At 43.9% G+C, this 18,308-nt stretch overlaps 1 protein-coding gene across 1 annotated transcript; it reads right to left on the bottom strand.

Moving 5' to 3' along the window:
* Nucleotides 1-1,092: 1,092 nt before the first annotated feature.
* On the bottom strand, nt 1,093-17,883 carry SLC22A7 (solute carrier family 22 member 7). The gene is made up of 10 exons (XM_008504985.2): nt 17,443-17,883; nt 15,484-15,587; nt 10,353-10,507; nt 8,892-9,060; nt 5,799-5,916; nt 3,519-3,628; nt 3,213-3,427; nt 2,619-2,727; nt 1,412-1,618; nt 1,093-1,236 (listed from the first exon to the last, which is right to left on the bottom strand). The coding sequence occupies exons 1-10, from the start codon at nt 17,818-17,820 to the stop codon at nt 1,173-1,175; spliced, it is 1,629 nt and encodes a 542-aa protein (XP_008503207.2). The 5' UTR covers nt 17,821-17,883; the 3' UTR covers nt 1,093-1,172.
* Between the last annotated feature and the right edge of the window lie 425 nt (nt 17,884-18,308).

The following is an 18,308-nucleotide window of genomic DNA, read 5'->3' as shown; positions in this document are numbered from 1 at the left end:
CAAGCCACACAACACAGACTGGAGAGCTAACAAACCTCAGCCTGTTTGACTCTCTGAACCATATTTATCTTGATTCTCTCAGCCTTGGTGTGGTCCTGAGGAGTTTCCTTGCCTTGCCTTAAAGCAAACAGGTGATTTATTTCACTTTGTCAGGCAGCTTATTTCTACTAGGAAGTGCTCTTTGATCGGGGATTGGATGGGCCTCTCCACCCAGTCTTAAGATGCACCCTCTGCATTATCCATATCAGGCTGTGCATGACTTAGCTTAAAACACTGCACAGCCTGGGGAACCACAGTGTGCCTGGGATTCAGATGCTGTGGCCTTTCCCTTTTACCAATTTAGGAAAGTGCTGTTTTGTCAGGGTTCCAAATTTATAGATGTTTTGGTGGCTCAGCTCTGTTAGCAGAAGTAAGTGCAAGAGGCAATGGCATTCTGTAAATTTAAGATCAATGTGTTAGACCAGAGAAGAGAATGAAGTTCAATAATATGTTATTTAATATGCCACACAAAATTTCCTGTAGCAGGGCGGATTGTGGTGTTTTGGTTTTGTTTGGAGTTTTTTGTTTGTTTTGTTTTTTAGCTTAAAGGTTATTTATCTCACACGTTAGATTTAAATAATTTGCAAAAGCTTTTTTACTTCTTTGTGTATGTGGGACAAATGGTTTATTTGGTCCCATTCTTAATGAGATTCCTGCATGTGTTTTTTGCTGGCTTTGAGTCTCTGTTTGAAAAATGTCCCAAGCACTTCAAAATCCAAGAAATATTTGTGGGTACAGTTTACTGTTTATCCACCGCCCGGTTAGATTTATGTGAGGTTATTTGGTTTTGTATGATTCACACTCAGTATTTTTTATTGCCGCATTGAGTTTCTTGTGCTGTGTAAACCAATTGACTGTAGTTTCTGGAAGGCTGTGCAGTAATTTGACACGTGCTGCTAGTCCAAAAAGGCCAAAGACTGGAAGAGCTTAACACACAGTGCCTTTATTTCCATACTCTGTTTGACCTCTTGCTCTTGGCCATACTGCAGTGTGGGTTACCTCCCTCCAGCTGGTTTGTGATCTGCCCCACTTCCTAGAAAGAGACTAGGTGGGCAGTAAAAAGCTCTTTTATGGACAGGTCAAAGCTCAGCTTGGTTTTGCAGTTCCACATAGTGGCTGTCCCACCGAGTCCCTCACTTCAGCAGAGACCGTAGCGGCATGCCCTCAGAACCACTGATTTCTGGTGGTCTTTTCACTCTGGAAGAAAAGAAATGGTGTTCCGGCTGATGGGCAGAAGAGAAGGGGCGTGGCAGCCCCACCGGGCTGTTCCTTTGCTGCCCACCCACATATGGGGAAGTGCGAGTGGCTGAGAAGGACGTCCCCTGCCTCTCTCAGCAGACTCCATGTGCAGAGTACGGTGGAGCTGACTCACTGTGCCTCCTCGACGTCCTCGATGCCCTCAGGCAGGCGCACGTTGAGCGTCTCCGGGAGCAGGAAGGCCACAGAGCCGCAGCACACTGCCACACCACCGTACGTCACCTCGGGCAGGGACCTCCACACCTCATCCAGCAGAAACACAAGTGGGGCCAAAGACCCCCCAAGGCGTGCCATGAAGGAAGTGTACCCCATCCCATTCTGCCTGGAAAGGTAGGGCACCATGGTGGTGCAGACCACCATGAGAAAGAGTTGGGTACTTCTTTCATACCAGACTTTGTGAAAAAGTGCAGACCCTCCACCCCTTCCCCCTGTTTTTCTGTAAGTGTTGAGGCTTACCACCCCCCATCCTCCCCCCAAGTTTTTCCTCCGCCAGTTTTTTGTGTTTTTTTCTGGGTTGTTTTATTTCTTTTTTGTTTCTTTGTATCTTCCTATATTTTCCCAGAGATCAGCCATAGCTGCTGTGCATGTGCAGAATAGGGTACTGCAGAAGGGTTTGTCTTTATCTGTCAGTGACTTTAAGCATGTCAAAATACAAACCAATTTGAGAAGAAAAATGGTGGGTCAGTGTGTCCACTTTAGTTTAAATATGCATCATTCTTCATATGAAACAGACTACTGAAAGTCAAAGGACTAGAGGGTAAGAAAGCTACTGTGGACAGAGCAGGACAGGGTTAAAGGAAGGCACAAGGCCTGCTGTGATCCATGAAGGTTTTTTCAAACTTTCACAAAGAAAACAGTGACGTGATTCCATCCACCCATCTCAGCTATATTAGAAATTACGCTGGTGCTAAATATGGTTTTATGGTTTTATGTCATCAGTACCCAGATACTTCAAACAACTTCTCTGTTTCCTCCTAGGGGGCTAGTTCATCTCTGCTTTAATATCATCTGATGTTGAGGTAACATGTCCCTGATAAGACTTGAGATTTCAAATTATTATTTTCAGGGTCTTTTAAGAGTTATTGGCAGATTATCACAGGGAACTAAGGCTTTACTAAACACAGGTGCCTTGCAGAGTAAAGGTTTGCTTTTTTCCCCTTGCTTGTGAGTATGTGTAATCTCTAGGACCTGCTACTTTGAGAGGCAATGCATCCACCCTGCAGTCAAGCCAACAGCACTTCCTGCTATGCTGATGTTGAAGACCTGAGGGTGACAGCCCACTGAGGCTCTGGCTTTGCACTCAGGCAAGGGACATCTCTTACCTCAGTACAGTGGGGTAGAGCTCAGAGGTGTACAAGTAGACGGTAGTGAATGCAGCTTCTGAGAAACCTTTGCCCATAATGGCCACGATAGAACGCAAGGAGGTGAGGGCTAGGAGAAAAGACAAGACATTATGACAGTCATCAAAGGGCAGCCTCTAGGAGGAAGCTTCTTGTGGCCTGAGGTCCCAACAATGAAGAAGGTTCAATGCTCCTACAGACAAAACAGGGAACTTCATAGACCTGGAGCTGCTGTCTCCAAAGTCCAGATCAGTAATTTTGGTAACTGTTAGCCTGAGTGGGAGCTGAATTGATGAAAAGGTAGGTCCTGACATTTCCCACTGGACAATATTAATAATAAAGATAGGCTTTTCACCTTGCCATCACTGGACCCGCACTTAGCCACTTCACAGCGTTGTCACCAGATATTAGGGCTAGCCCACATCAGCAACCTTGTCCCACAAATGCCCTTTAGGTGGCGGACATCTCTATACAGAATTGCTTGCGGACAAGATCTTTGGCTCTTCTTCTCTAGTACTGCACAGAATGGAAATCTCCCCTTTAGCAAGTACTGCATATAGCAGAAGAACATCTCACAATTGGGAATGATGACATTGGCTCCTGTGCACAGACCGGTCAGGATGAGTGTCCACGCCTGACTCTGCCGTCGTCCAACTCGATTCACCAGTATGTACATGACCATCTTGGCTGGAATCTCAATGATGCCAAAGACAAGCTGGGAGAGATACATGTTGAGCCCAAAGCCAGTTAGTTTCATGCTCATGCCATAATAAGAGAAGGCAACACCAAACCTGCAAGGAGTGTGTGGAGATTAGGGGGAATTAGGGCAGTCTAGCTGCAGAACTGCAGGACAAATCCCCTGTGTGAAGTGATGCTGCTTACCACACAGCCCCAGAACACAGAGAGATCTTCCGCAGGACTGGTGTCCTGAACAAGCTGATGTAGGAGTAACTCCCTCCTGGCTTTTTATCTGTTGCCATCCTTCTGAGGGCCTGGCAGAGGTGAAAAGAAGGAAATGGCTCAGCTGCTGTGCTTTCAGGATCCAAGCATGAAAACCTCAACAGGCTTGGGCTTTTGCCCTTTCCAGCTCCAACTCCACCTTGGATTTTCCATTTATTCCCACTGCAGAACAATTATTTCTAATGGCATACTATTCTCCACAGCTTTTGGATGAGTGAAAAAACTTTTCATACTATAAAAACTGTTTCACTCTGGGAAATTTTTTAATCAGCTCTATAAGACAATGCTATTAAACCTGAGAGTATGCCAGTAGTGTTCTATGCAATTCTCTGCAGATTGTATGTCTTTCAAAGTTCCATCTTCTGAACTAAGGAAAATCAGTTGTTACTTTAATAAGCCATCAAAACGCACTGATGCACAGTCAAGTAAATTGTGAAAACTACAATTGGATAGCTTTGTGTTGTCTGTATGTTTGGATAGGTATGCGGAAGACCATTTATGTTCATATAAACCTCATGAATCCAGGAAGCTGTCACAAATGCAAACTTTTAATGATTGTGGGATGGTGCTCACAGTACACTGGGACTTGGTGCAAGGCTGTGATAGCAGGGGAGCCCCAACTATACTTCCTAGCCCTAAGAATGATATGAGGATGCAAGCCCATGGACTCCCTGGTGAAACACCACACTCTGAAATGTAGAGTCATCAGACTAGGTTGAATGAAAGAGGTGATAAGTTGTTATTTTTACATATTTAGAGTTACTGGCTTGAATAAAGACAAGAGTCAGACTCAACTCCTGTCTGCCATCACCAGTAAGTTAATAATTTCTCATGCGATTAGACAGCACATTTCTGTTGTACATCAAAAGGGCTACCTCTTCAATAGAAATTAATAAGCTGCTTTTTAAAAAGCATGATAATCAGGATAAAATATGGTGTGGATGCAGGACCACTGGGTGCACGCAGAGATGCAGCAAAGCACAAGGCTCCTGTGTTAGTGCCATCTTTCTTTTCTGGTAAGAGGAAAACCTATGGACTTTAAAGGAAAAGACTGGTGTTTAATGACCCCCAAGCTTCTGTACCCAGTAGATTTCACAGCTGATCTTTGTTGCTTTTGGGGAAGTTGAAATGAATAATGTGAACAAAATTAGTCAGAAGTGACAGATGTGCAGCCATTCAAGCCTGGCTGTGAAGGGCTATTGTGAGCACTGACTGTGTTCTGGTGTCTCTCTAAAGGTAGAGACCAGCTTCTGCCTGGGCCTTTATTCTTCCATAGAGCTTATTACCATCTCCTGGAGCCACTAGTGTGTCCTTAAGTAAGCGTCATGGACCAAGGTCTCAATAAATGTAAAACTATATTTTTAAATAGAGTTTTGCACAAGACTTAGATCTCTAGATCAGCCTCAAACGTAGAGCTTTGAAGCTGAAAATAGGTGGGTTTTGGTTTGTTTGGTTTTTTTAGTGTTCTACTTTTATTTGTTCAGTCATCACATCTTCATTCCATCTTCCACACCTCTGCTATCAAGCAAAAATGTATTCAAACCAGTGGGTACATGCCTACTTTTCCCAGAGCCTCACCCTTAGCACGTTACTTTAAAACTGCTTGGAGAGCCATGACAAACGTGAGAACTAATCTTTAGCCAAGGGAAAAAGTTAATTAAAGCCAAATGTTCTTTACACCACATTCATACTGGGGCCCTATGGCTGACAATCTTCCAGTTTCACATGTACACTAAACACAGCCTGGGGTGGACTAGCCTTTAGATTTCTGGATAACACTATAAGCAGTATCTCAAGTTCAGTATGACAGAGGACATGCCAACTGCAGACTATTAATGTGTGTCTGCTTTCTGCTAGCTCCGTACTGACATTTGGGCAGCACAACAGCAACCAAAAAGGCAAACGCAAAGCTGCATGAATTGCTCGTACACCTGCACACTCTCTTTCTTGTTATGACAGTAATGCTTATGGGATGACACTCCCCCTGGTGAATGAGATTTCTGGCCTTATGGGAGCTGAGCTGCTACTTTAAGAATGATTGTAGCTGCTTCCTAGAGTGAAATGGAGCATGGCACCCTGTGGACCAAAGTCCACACAGACAGATCACACTACAGGCTGAACATTGTTTCAGGTACCAACTAGAAGTAACAGAGAGAGAGAGATAAAAGGGAAGAGGAAGAACATAGATCTTCGGTTTCTAACCTCTTGTGAGACAGCAAAGTCTTTCTTTCCATTCATTCTTGCACATCTAATCAGGTTCCTGTGAGCTTGTTTCACTTTGCCGTTGGCTATGAGCCACCGTGCGGACTCTGGAACCCACCTGGTGTGAGGAGACAAGACAGTGTTCCTGTTGGTGCTCCATGTTTTCCACCCTACATACATACATGGCCCTGGACAATGAGAGGTTGTCTTTTCTTATGAGACTTCAACCTCAGCTAAAAATAGCAACTATGGTGCACAAAAATGGTAATGGGACGTGGTAATGGAAAGGAGTAATGGGACACCATTGTTACATGTGCATGCTATTCTACCCTTAAAGGAATATAGTCTGCTAACTGAAACATGTCTAGTTTTTTATCATATGATCTTTGATCAAAGCTTGAATTTTCTGAGCTGGTTGAAATTTCAAACTCTTATCAAATAAAATTGGTCTTAGAGTTTATAGGTTCATGCTTTTGGGACTCTTTAAACTTTGAATGGTAGAAAGGATTAAATGGGCTCTATACTTTTTGAATTGCTAAAATGATTCTGTTTTCACAATAACCAAAGTCTTTGGTCTAAATCATTGTGGCTGCAGCCCTCAGTGAAGTATTCATGCTAGTCATTGAGCCACAAAGGATGCTGTACTGCTGTAGAGCTAAATTAGCAACTTTGAGAAGTCTGCTAAGCAGATGTGTGTAGGGTGGGAGTTCTGTGACTCTTCTTTTTCTGCCTATTCTAGCAGAAGATTCAGCACTCATGATAAACTAGCATCTGTGACTCCCTCTTGGTAGGTATCTCTCTGATCTTGCATCTGGTTGCAATTCATGGCTACGTGGCCCTATTTAGCTCAGAGCTTCTCAGGTCACAGTGCAGCTCATTCGGCCTAGATACATGGTGTTTTGTGGGTCCTCATAGCTGCCAGGGTCCAGAAGACATTGGTAATACCCCAGAGTGACTGTGTTCTGCTAGAGCAGCCAACACCTACCCAAATCTGTCCACTGAGAGAACCAGAAAAACAGAATCTGCTGTTCTCATGGAGACTTTGAGCTGAGCATCCTCGGCAGCCTGTGGGAAGGCCTACAACCTTTAAGAAGTATGTGGGTACCAGTCACGCAGTTGTTAAAAATCTCTCACTGGATTCTCCCTCTGGAGTGGTTCAAGACCCTATAAGCTGTTGGTGATTAATGTGCCCTAAATCAGGTTACAAAAAGACTAATGAACAATTGTCATTGCTATTCAAGCAGAAGCTGAAATGGTTGTGTAGAGCAAAAACGTTTGCAGAACTGGTCTGCTTGGAAGTTGTCAGCTCCTTCCCATAAGCTTTTAACCCAATCCACCTTAGAAAATGTAAACAGTGAAAAATGGAATTTTGCACTTGTTGCCTCTATCTCCAGTGAATAATATTATGTCTTTGCTAGTCTAAAGTCTCAACTGAGTTCTGAAATTGTGTCAACAGTATCTATAGCATGCTAGGTTAGATTTTGATTTTGTACTTCAGGGACTTTTAATTATTCAGCAATCACTGACCTCTTGGGTGCTTGAATTTTCATCAGACTACATTATAATTTGTTGGAGACCTAATCTCCATGAACAGCATTGACATAAATGAGAATAAAAATCAGCTATCATGGAAAGGATGGGTCCAAATGCATCTGCGAATTTCAGCACCTTCCAGTACTCATTTTTTTGTGGCTGGTTGTCCTAGAGAAAGAGCAGAACAACTCAAACTAAAAAAGTCAGCAGAACACATATTTTAGTTCTGTTGGACACTGAAGTATCAGATGTTACTTTTTACCAGAAACCCTTCATCACCAGCAAAACATCTTGATTAACAGCAGCATCAGTTTCTCTCCCATTTTTTGTATTATTTGAGATTTTTCTGCAGCTACCTAGTCCACTTTTTCATGCTGATGGACAGGCATAGTAAGCAAGAATACCATAGTTTCTAGAAACCTCTTTGCTGACAGCTGAAAGGCACTTTAGCATTTGGATACTACTCTGCTCAGCAATCATACATATAATGTTGGAGCCTTTGTGCTTAACAATCAGAGCTTATCCTGCATGGTTTCCAGTTAGAGCTCCCCATCACCCTGAGAGACACATCTGTGATTTCTGCAGTGTGGTCGGGCCCCACACTGATGTCAAATAGGAACTAAACAACCACCCTAATGTGAAGGAGACCCAGATTTTTCTAGTGTGACAGTTGTGGGAATACCTGCTGGCTTATTTTAAAATGGGACTTTTGTCCAGCTGGGAAATGGAGCTGCTTAGTCCAATGACTGTTTTGGATGACTGAATAAGCTTATCCAAGACACTTTACATTACAGTCAGTGTATCAGTGAATTTACCCTGTATTTTAGTCTGTGTTACTACATGAAAAAAGAAGGAAAATCAGTATCTTTGATTAAGTGAATTATCCTCCATTTTAAGGCTTACTAGATGCCAGGTATTTCTTAAATAAGGCTAAAGGAGGAAAATAGCCCACAGAAAACAAATGTATCTGACCCATTAGGATGGTTACAGAGCTGAGAAAGACTATGGAGAGCACAGAGGTAAAGGCACTTGACCTTGCCTGTAGATGTAGTTGGCTCATTTGGAAAAATTGGTACAAGGTATTGTATCATGGATACAGAGGACAGATAAATTATTTATCTTGAGGGTACCAGGTATTAAAGCTAGGGATCTGGCCTCACCCTTCTTTCCTGTACTGGAATCGCTTTGCTTGCTCTTCGACATATTTCTCTGTGCTTACAGCACTAAATCCTGCTCCTTTGCACTGCAACGTGTCCCCCAAATGCCTGACCTCAGCTCCAGTCCTGCCTTCTCCTCATCCCCCAAACCATGGTGTGACCTTGGCTCCCGGCCTTGTTGGAACTAAGAAGATGTGAAACCAATGCCACTCCGGTTTTCAAGAGCTGCCATGCCTGGGCAATCCAAGTGAATGAACACAGATGAATATTTCTCCTTCTTGGGCTTCTGGGCCCAATATTAGGGTCAGCTTTGCAACATTTGCCATGCTCATAGAGCATAGGAGGCAAATGGCATCCTGCTTCTCTCCCCACCAGCCACCTGTCTGCAGGTCTCTGCACTCACCATAGACAGACAATGCTCAGAAGACAAGGTGCTGTCACAGCCACTAATAGCCAGTGCCATTCCCGCACCAAGTATGCAGCCATGGCCAGCAGCATGCTCCCAATGCTCCAGAAGATGCTGCTCAGGATCCCGGTGAAGGTGCGGTGCTGTATGTCCACCCACTCCATCCCTGCAAGAGGGAGGCAGCGTTCAGCTGGGACACACAGGACTGCTTCAGGAAGGGGTCTGCAGGGATGTTTAACAAGGGGAAAGTGAGGTTGTGTCTTTGGTCTTCTCCTCCAGGAGAGTTCCAGTTTTTGGCTGATATCTGGCATGTTTAAAATGTGCATTCACAAGGCTTAACCTCTTGCAAAGCTGTGAGCAACTAAAATAAAGCCTTAAAGTAAAAGTACTGGATGAAGTACTATACTGGGAGAAGCATAGTAAGGAACAGTGCTAAAATCACCTTAGGTGATAATTTCTTTAAAATTTCATTTAATAGAATTCAAATGCTTTTCATCAAACATATGCATTTTTTTACCCTAAACAATTTGCCTGAAGAATTTCCCATTTCTCGACATCTTGCTAGAACCTCTAACAATCAGCAATGTCCCTCCCAAGTTCTACTTTTCCTGGCAGGCATCAGCCTTTGTAACAACAAAAACATAGCAGGCCTTGGGATTTTTCACATCTTGTGTGGGCTTTTCCAGTACTGAAGCCATTTTAGGTTGTTTGGCTGTATCTGCAAAAATCCTCAAAGTTTTTGCTGCACCTGTAGTGTGCTCCTGGGTACAATAAATCTTGCCTAGTATGTTCCAACTCGATCTACAAAATCATCCAGTGTTCTGCTGGGTACTCTGAAGTTTGGAGCTTTTTTTAAATTATAGAATTACCTACATACTTCAGCTTCATTTTTGCCTAGCTTTGGTTTGTTTTTTTGTGTGGTTTTTTTTTTTTTTTGGTGGTTCTTTCCCCTGACTCTTTCTAGAAATACAGATTGGCAACTTAGGAAAACTGTGAGGAAACAAGGCAGGGTTATGTGATTCACAAATCACATACCATCTTCCTCCTGCTGAGGACACAGCTATGCTGATTAATTGTCTGCACAGTGTGTTTGAAGGGTGAGAACTTACAGAGGAAAGGGGCAGATACTTCAGTCTATGGCTTTTATTGTGCTACTGATGATCTGTATAGCATGGATTGCAAGGGTTAACCTTGCAACAGAAGTGCTAATAAGTGGTTGGTACATTTTAAGTAGATTGTTAAAGCATTAATTAGACTTACAGAAATTGGTAATTGTTGAATCCTACAGAGACTGATGTTCTTTTGGCTCCCTGGAGTGAAACTGCACATGTAACAATTTCCAAACTCCTGTTCCTACTATCTCTGCCCTGTCCTGTAGACAAGTCCCTACCCACTGCCTGTCAGAAGACACCCCCCTGCCCCATATAACTGGGCACCCACAGTCCCCCACATGCTTACCAAAAGGCAATACAATAAGGGAGACACCACTCAGGGCCACCCCGGTGAGGGTCCTTGTGATGGCCAGCATGCTGTAGGAGACGGAGGCAGCGCTCAGCATCCCGAAAACGACAGTGCACGTGAGTGACAGCAGGAGCATGGCTTTCCGTCCGAACCTGCCACAAGCACAGGCTGGGTTACAGCAGCTGGAAACCTGTCCCAGGAGTAGGGTTTGAAACAGGGCAAACAAGAGGCTCAAGAAAGAAAGATTAAAATATTGCCTGCTCTGCCAAGATCAGAAGATGCAATGTCCCAGAGAGGAGGAAACAACGCTGGATACAGATGGTGCCACAGTGGTGCAGTCCCATCCAGAGGGCCAGACTGCCCCATGAACATTGGACATGAGGCTCTCTGAGAGCACCACTGATCAAAACAACGTATCGGGCTCCCCTGTTCAACAGAATCATCAGAAGCAGTGGGTTCCGCTTGAAATCCCATGCTGCTGGCACACCCTGCTCCCTGCAGTGGCTGTCCCCAGGCCTGGCTCAGCATGTTTTCCTCCTGTGGGTCACACAGAAGTGACTGCCACCACTTTTGAGGGGGAGAGAAAACTGTGACTCTTTAATCCTACTACTTGGAAGAAAAACAAAAAATCCCAAAGGAAAATAATAGGAATCAAATTGTCAGCCCACGTGTGTAAATAGCCCTGATCTCCTAAGAGGTCTATGAGGCATCTGCTAGATTGTTCCCCAAAGGTTTTGGAAGGTGTAGGACCATCTTACTCTCGATGCAGAGTCCTGTGTGGAGAGTGTGGAGAAATACAAAAAATCAAATACAGAGAAAGAAATCTGTACACACACACACACACAAATATGTATGTATTTCTACACAGCCTATGAAAATTTAAAAATCAAAATGGAGTACAAGGTATCAGTCTTCTGATGAACATCAGCACTGTCTGTGATGAAAGCTTAAGTTCAAACTGGAGGAGTAAATTAGCCCTGTAAACAGGTAATGTTCACTCTAGAGGGACTGAAATCCTGGTCTGATTCTGGCATTAGGGCTGTCTTAGTGGCCACCTGAGAATGGTGGTGGCAAGAACGATCGCTCCAGTGGACAAAGTGGTGTCCTGGCACATAATGACAGAATCACATTCCTTAAAATGATCATAAATGGCAATGCAGCAGCTAGTTAATGAATCTACCGGAGAAAAAGCAACTTGTGGCTTGGGTCCAGGCAGTTTGCTGGATCTGCTTTGAAATTTAAGTGGAAACAGGCTGCAAAAGTCATTGTTATTCCCCAAGGTCAGAGCAGCAAAACACCCAGAAACCCACCAAAGCTGTATCCAGTTTTCAGTAGGGTAACAGCCTGAGAAAGAAGATACATTTTTTTGAAAATTGTTCTTGAAAATACAGTAAGAAGGTTAGAAAACCATAAGACTCCCTGCAGGGTGCAAGGCACCTATTTATGGACTCATTACTAGACTCTCAGCAAATGCATACCACCTGCTAAGGAAACCAGAGGCAAGCTGGCAGGATTCAACTGCATGCTACAGGGAGGCTGCTAGAAACAGTGTTGTTAAAATTGTCTTCAAAGGGAGAGGTAGGAAAGCACGACCTCTGAAAGGTTAAATGCAGGAAACATAATAAAAGGAGCAAACTGCATAAGCTTAAAAATTGACAAAAAAGACATTTTCATAAATATCCTATTCTGAAAGTCTGCCAAAGCATCATACAGCCAACTCGGTAAAAAGGCAAGGTACAAAAGGAGTGTTTGAAAAAAACTGACAATAACAGAAACTACATATATATACGTATATATATGTATATATAATGTATATTTTTTCACAGTGTTGGAGGTTTTACTAGGGTAAAACTTGTCAGTAGAGCTGTTCTCAAATCTAAATGTCTGTAGAGCCTTAGAATAAAACAAACCTGAACTGTAGCAAAGTGCCAGGACTGGATTTCAGCCTGCAGCACTATTATTATTAGCATAAAGAAGTAGGGCCTTTTCGCAGTTAGGGAAAAGGAAGGCTGCTAATGGGATGTCAGCTTTTAAAGGGTCTTAAGGGATAGGGGGAGGATGATACCCGAGCTTAACAAACCTGACAAACTTACTAGAAATTTACTGGATGTGCTGCCCTCACTGCAATTATATGGGCTGCAAGCCTTTCCTGACATGACCTGTGGGTCCTGTGGCCGTTTAGCTCAGGTCCTGGTCTGTCTAGTTGGAAGTAAAGCCATAACCTGGTCAGTTTTTTAGCACATCTGAATTTTCTCTATTTCACCTGTAGTCTTTTGAGATGGGGGAAAAGGGTGAGGGGAAACCAAAACTGCACACAGTATTCCCAGTATTCAAGCCATGAAGCCACTGTGCATCTACTCTCTTTGATTTTATATCCCTTTCCTAGTGATTCTTAATTTCCCATTTGCTTCCAGCTGCTACTCACTGCAGGGTGGATGTTTGCCCACAGCTGTCTGTCATAACCTCAAATCTTCATCCTGAGCAGCTATGCTCAGCTCAGAGACCTCAGTTTTAAATGAGAAGTTTGAATGATCTCTACTTTAGATCAATCTACCTGGAAATTTTGGCTTCCAGTGCTCCCACACTGTCATAGAGCTCTTTAAGTTCCTTCTGCAGTTCTTTACACTCAGTTCTCATCTCTACCAGCCTGGTCACTCAGCACTACCTTCCCAATTCCTTCCTTGCTCCTTTTCTAGCTAATTTACAAATGTGCTGAAAAGTACACAAATCCAGCTACAGGCCCACTCACAGGTTTCCCTCCATTGTCACAACTGAACACTCCCCTCTCCCTCCTGGCTTTTAATCAATTCTTTAATCATGCAGAAGCCCCCCTAGGGCAGCTCAGTTTCTTTAGGAGTCTTTGGTAAGAGAACTTGTGAAATCTTTGTAGATAATATCTCCCATCATCACAGGCCTATTAGTGCATTCAAAGAAATCCAGTATTTTTGTAAATCATGAATGCTTTGCAAAAAACCCTGATTCTTCACTAGTATGTCATAGCCACCCATGGAGACTCAATCTTTCAGAATAGTTTCTACTACTTTCTGCCTAGTGCAAATAGATTTAGTTCTCAAGATCTTTTTTGGAAAACAGTTTAAAACTGATCTGATGTGTGATACCCTCCCTCCCCTCTTCTGTGGAGGTCACACAATGCCAACAGTGTTCCAGCTTTTTCATACCCAGTGGTCCTGTAGGCCTCCAGGATGACCACTCCCTGCTCATGGTGGGTTGCTGGCATACACTGGTGTATTTCTCTGTTTCCTCTGTCTTCTGTCAGTTTATTCCAAAGCTCCAGCTCCAACACCTGCTCCTACATGTTCTCCCACTGTGAGCAAAAACTCATTTATGTCTCATGCTGCAACCTTTTTGTTGTAGCATATTCCTTTTATGCCTTGATCTACTGCTGGCTCTTCCCTCTTATAATCCTTTTGAAAAACATATTATTTTTCATTTTGCTTAAGCAGAGACCTTCTCTTCTGCCTTATTTTGTCCTGCTCCTTTTCATGATTCTGAATTTCTTTCCCTTCAAGTGTACTATAAATACATTTTAAATACAAAGCCTTGACACAAAGTTTGAAGATCAGGGTCCTTGACAATTTTGGGTCCTTGTAAAAGTATACTGATATATGCAAATAAATGGGTGTAAAAATTCTTGTCTTCAGCACTAGGTCTCTGGGTGCTTCATACTGTGAATCACAGAATCATGGACTCATCATGGTTGAAAAAGACCTCTAAGAGCACCGAGTCCAACTGTCAGTCCAGAAAAAAGCCACCATGCCCAGTGGAGCATGTCCTGAAGTGCCACGTCTATGGGTTTTTTTAATACTTCCAGGGATGGTGACTCCACCACCTCCCTGGGCAGCCTGTTCCAGTGCCTGACCCTTTCAGAAAAGAATTTCTTCCTAATATCTAGTCTAATCATTCCCTGGAACAACTTCAGGTGATTTCCTCTAGTCCTACTATTATTTACTAGGGACAAGAGGCCAACTACTACCTTACTACTACCTTTCAGGTTGCTGTAGAGAGCAATAAGTTCCCCTCTCAGCCTTCTCCAAACAAAACAATCTCAGTTCCCTCAGCCTCTCCTCATTGGACTTGTGCCCTGGACCCTCCGCCAGGCGTCTCTTCTCTGGACGCCATTAAATGCCCTTCTTGTAGTGAGGGGCCCAGAACTAACCACAGTGCTCTGGGTACTTGTGAAGCTGCTTCCCTTCTGCTCTGCAGAGATTTTATAGCCTGCTGAATGCTAATGCTTGTTTGTTCCCAGGGGAAGGAGATGGAGGAGCAGTTTCCTGCACAGGAAACTCAGACATTGACTTGTGAACCCTGAGCAGTGACTAGCACATCCGGACTGCATGCCTGCACCCTGTATTCTCTGGTAGGTTTCTTGGTTCTGCTATTTGCAGAAATACGTAGTTTCTTAATTAGTGGGCTTTATAGGTTGGTACTCAGATTTGTTTTCTGGTTTACATTTTCTCTTTTTAGCATTTAACCAGAGAGTAGATTTGTTCCTGTTTTCCTCATTGCTTCAGCTCTTCCTCAAGGAATGCCTATCCACTTCTAACAGCCTTTACCTTGGTTCTCTAGTAATGACAGAAGCTTTCTAGAGACTCCTTGTTTTTGTTGTCATTTTTTTTTTCCCAGCTATGGCATGCATTTGCTCCTAGCCCTTCACTTGATTGTCCTTAGTCAATTTCCATATAACTTCCAAGGAGTTAACTTTCAGCCTCTGGTTTTGCTTTTGTTTTAGCCAGCTTTATCCTTTTTTTAGATGTTTGTTTTTTTGAAATTATTCTCAGAGGCACTTGATAATTTTCAGCTTTTACTGTTCCTGCAGCAATGCTGACCACAGGGTTGTGCTCATTGCTGGAGTGCATCTTTACCCTAACAAAGGCCAATGCTGCTTCTCTGATGGGCTGCTAACTGCCTGATCCATGAAAATTTAACCCCTGCATTGCTTTCCAGTCTGAGTTTAATCCAATTTTCATGTGAGAGTCTGGATTCTCCCTTTATGATTGTGTTTTTTCCTTTCTCTGTCCCTCTGATTGCCTTTTTCAGATAACACAGATTTGTGAGGTTCTTGTCATGAAACTGAAGCCCCAGGGGAACAGCCTGAAAGGGGTCAAACCTGTCTGAAAGGTATCCGAATACCACTGCCCCCACTGTAACTCCAATGAAGAAGAAGGTTGCAGTTGCCTGGTTCAGTCCACGCTGTTCGCACACGAGGTCCCACTGAAACACAAGGCCAAAATGACACTGAGTGCCCAGTTGCCTTTTCATACCCCTTAACTCCTGTGGTTAGCTATCATGTCTTGCAATTTATATTGGCCAGATCTGATAAAAGCCTGCACTTAACCTGTGTGGACAGAGTCCTGATAAATGTAAAGCTGCATCTTGCAAAACTCGAGGCTTCTCAGTTTTCTATTCCCACTGTGGGACACTTGTCAAGCATCATAAAGATTTCCTGGGTACCATTCATCATGGAGACATCCCCTTTCTCCTCTTATGGTCCCTGCAATTGATTCTCTCAGCCTGTTCGGGTGCATGTCTCCCCTAGCTCCTTCTGTCATGCCCCTGGGACTGCCTGTTGAGATGGGCATTTGTGAGCTTAAGGCATGCCTCAACCTTCATGAGGGAATATTTTGTTGCTATCCAGTTACTATTGCCCTGACAAGTTTACTTTGAAGTTGTCAGTGCAGGGAGGTAGGAGGGCAGAGGGGCAGTCTTATTTGCCCTTGGTGCTGACTTACCTATCTCTTATGGAGGAGTTGGTTTAGACATTGTTCCTAATTATGTTAATGAGCATGATTTTACTTTCTTGTAATGCTGCTAATTAGCAAATGTTGCTAATCATTACAGTGTGCTGTGCCCAAGCTGCAGAGTTAATTTTCCGAATGTGCAAACTTGGCAGAACTTAATTTAATCATCAGCCCAGCCTCCCAGCCTCCCAGCCTCCCTCACAAGGCCAACCAGACCTTAAGCAACCTTTCTTGTTGCAAGACCAAAAGACTCTGGAGAAAACCTCAGCCCTCTGAATATGTCCCAAGGCTTCTGCACTGTGTGTGCAGCAGCATGAGGTTGTATGCTCAAGAGCTGTTCTGCAAACCACCTCCCTTGCCTTTTCCTCCAAGGATGCTTTACACCTTTCTCCTTGAAACAGTGCATAAATCAGTTAAAGACCTGGTGCTTGTCTGACCCGCACCTCCCTGCCTGCCAAAAGCAGAGGTGGTTAAGTGATGGGGAGAAGGCACCAGCTCTAGGTTAAGACTTGGTTCTGCTCTCACTGAGACAGTCAGCCACTACAATTTCAAACACAACCATGCCCCTTTTGGATCAAGTTGTTCTCTTCCCTAAGGCTATCTGTTCTTTGGGCCACCTTCCAAGGAAAGTGAAGCATTAAAACCCAGAGGTATTGCTGTTAGCCTTAGCAAAGCATTTCAGAAGGCAGATGGTTAATGTTTGATGGGCTGGGACCTTGGGCAGGCTCAAGGTTATGGCTGGCCAGCATGCTGCATCTCAGCAGGAGGCCTTTAGAGAGCACATTTATCCCACCAACAAGAGGCTCTGGTAGTAAGAGAAGAGAGGCAGCGTGGTCCTGGGGGGAAGAGAGGGAAGCTGGACATCAGTGAGGAGGGGTGGGCAAGGGAATAGAATTTACAAAGTGTTTGGAAAATCAAGAAAGCAAGTTGTGCTCATATGAAATCTTAATAGGATGTAATTCTGTGCAAATGCCACGTGGTCCAAGCAGAGAAAATCCTATAAGTGTGACTTCCCTCTGCCACCTCCAATCTCTCAGTCACCTGAAGGCATTAAGATTCCTTTAGCAAGAAATGTTGGCTTCTAACTATCAATTTAAGCACGATGCTTGTAACAATAACAACAACGACAATAATAATAATGATGTTGCCTTCTAATCCTGCACTTCGGAGAGCTTCCTCATCCTAGAAAATCTCCAAACAAGTAATTTCCACTGGTTAAAATGCAAAGATTATCCTCTGACTGTGTGCACCCAGCAAACATTTCTCCACCTGCTCCTCAAAACACTGAGCTAATTTCTTTTTTGGCTACATCACAGGCCAGGCCTTACCTGGGTGGCAATAGTGGAGGTGAACTGTGAATGGTCATAGACCCATCCATGCTGGCAGTGCTGGATGATGGAGCTGTTTTCTGGTTGCAGAGAAAAATTGAGCAGCAGGTGAAACTGAGGCTGGGAGAACATCTCGCAGGACCTGAAAGTACCATCGGGCTCCCGGGGGATGCTGATGAGCAGAATTTCCTCCATTGTGAGGTTCACAAATGCCTCTTGGTGTGGAATTGCACAGTGGTGAGAGGGAGTAGCAGCAAGGAAATTGTGCAGCAGGAAATGCATGGGAAGGTTGATTCTTGGGAGGCAGAGGATAAACAAAATAAAAATCTGGAACCTGCCAAAGCCACCGATTTGCAGCAAGAGATCCTCAAATTTCATGTTTTCTATGGTGTTTGCTCATTCAGAGCAGCTATGTACCGAGAAGCAGCAACATGAGCTTGAAAAGCAGTGTCTGTCCTTGGAGCTGAACTTCCCATAGCTTTTCATGCAGCCACTTCATTGGACTTTGAGACCTTTCTGAAAGGTTGTCAGAAGTCACACTGAAACTCTCCATTTGGGGTAGAGCCAAAAAATTTATCCTGCATGCACGCAACGCATCCATTTGAAGTTGGACACAGCACAAGGCACCTTCTCTTTTTAAAAGTTCTTTTTCTCCTGTTGTGGTATTTTGAGAGGGAGATTCCAGTTAGGAAAGGAGGCCCTGGGAAGAGTCCTGTGAAAGCAGTGTCATTTCTAGGTGGGGCTACCATGCAGCATCTCAGGCACTGCAACCAACCATCTAGTGTGAGCTGGTCACCAGCCAGCCCAGATGGATCATAAAACAGACCATAGGGAGAGCCAGAGTGATCCACTGTGTAGGCATGCAC

This window comes from Calypte anna, chromosome 3 (genome assembly GCF_003957555.1).
Source record: "Calypte anna isolate BGI_N300 chromosome 3, bCalAnn1_v1.p, whole genome shotgun sequence".
Lineage (NCBI taxonomy): Eukaryota > Metazoa > Chordata > Aves > Apodiformes > Trochilidae > Calypte > Calypte anna.
Note: the sequence above shows the minus strand (reverse complement) of the source record. Positions and strands in the feature narration are given on the sequence as shown.

What these genes read in the sequence shown, in the direction of transcription:
- SLC22A7 (XM_008504985.2), bottom strand. Translation starts at nt 17,820, where the DNA reads ATGAAATTTGAGGATCTCTTGCTGCAAATCGGTGGCTTTGGCAGGTTC. An exon ending in CCTCCACTATTGCCACCCAG is followed by an intron (nt 15,588 to 17,442) that starts GTAAGGCCTGGC and finishes CTTGTGTTTCAG; the next exon opens with TGGGACCTCGTGTGCGAACA. An exon ending in CTGTGTTCTGGGGCTGTGTG is followed by an intron (nt 3,428 to 3,518) that starts GTAAGCAGCATC and finishes CACTCCTTGCAG; the next exon opens with GTTTGGTGTTGCCTTCTCTT.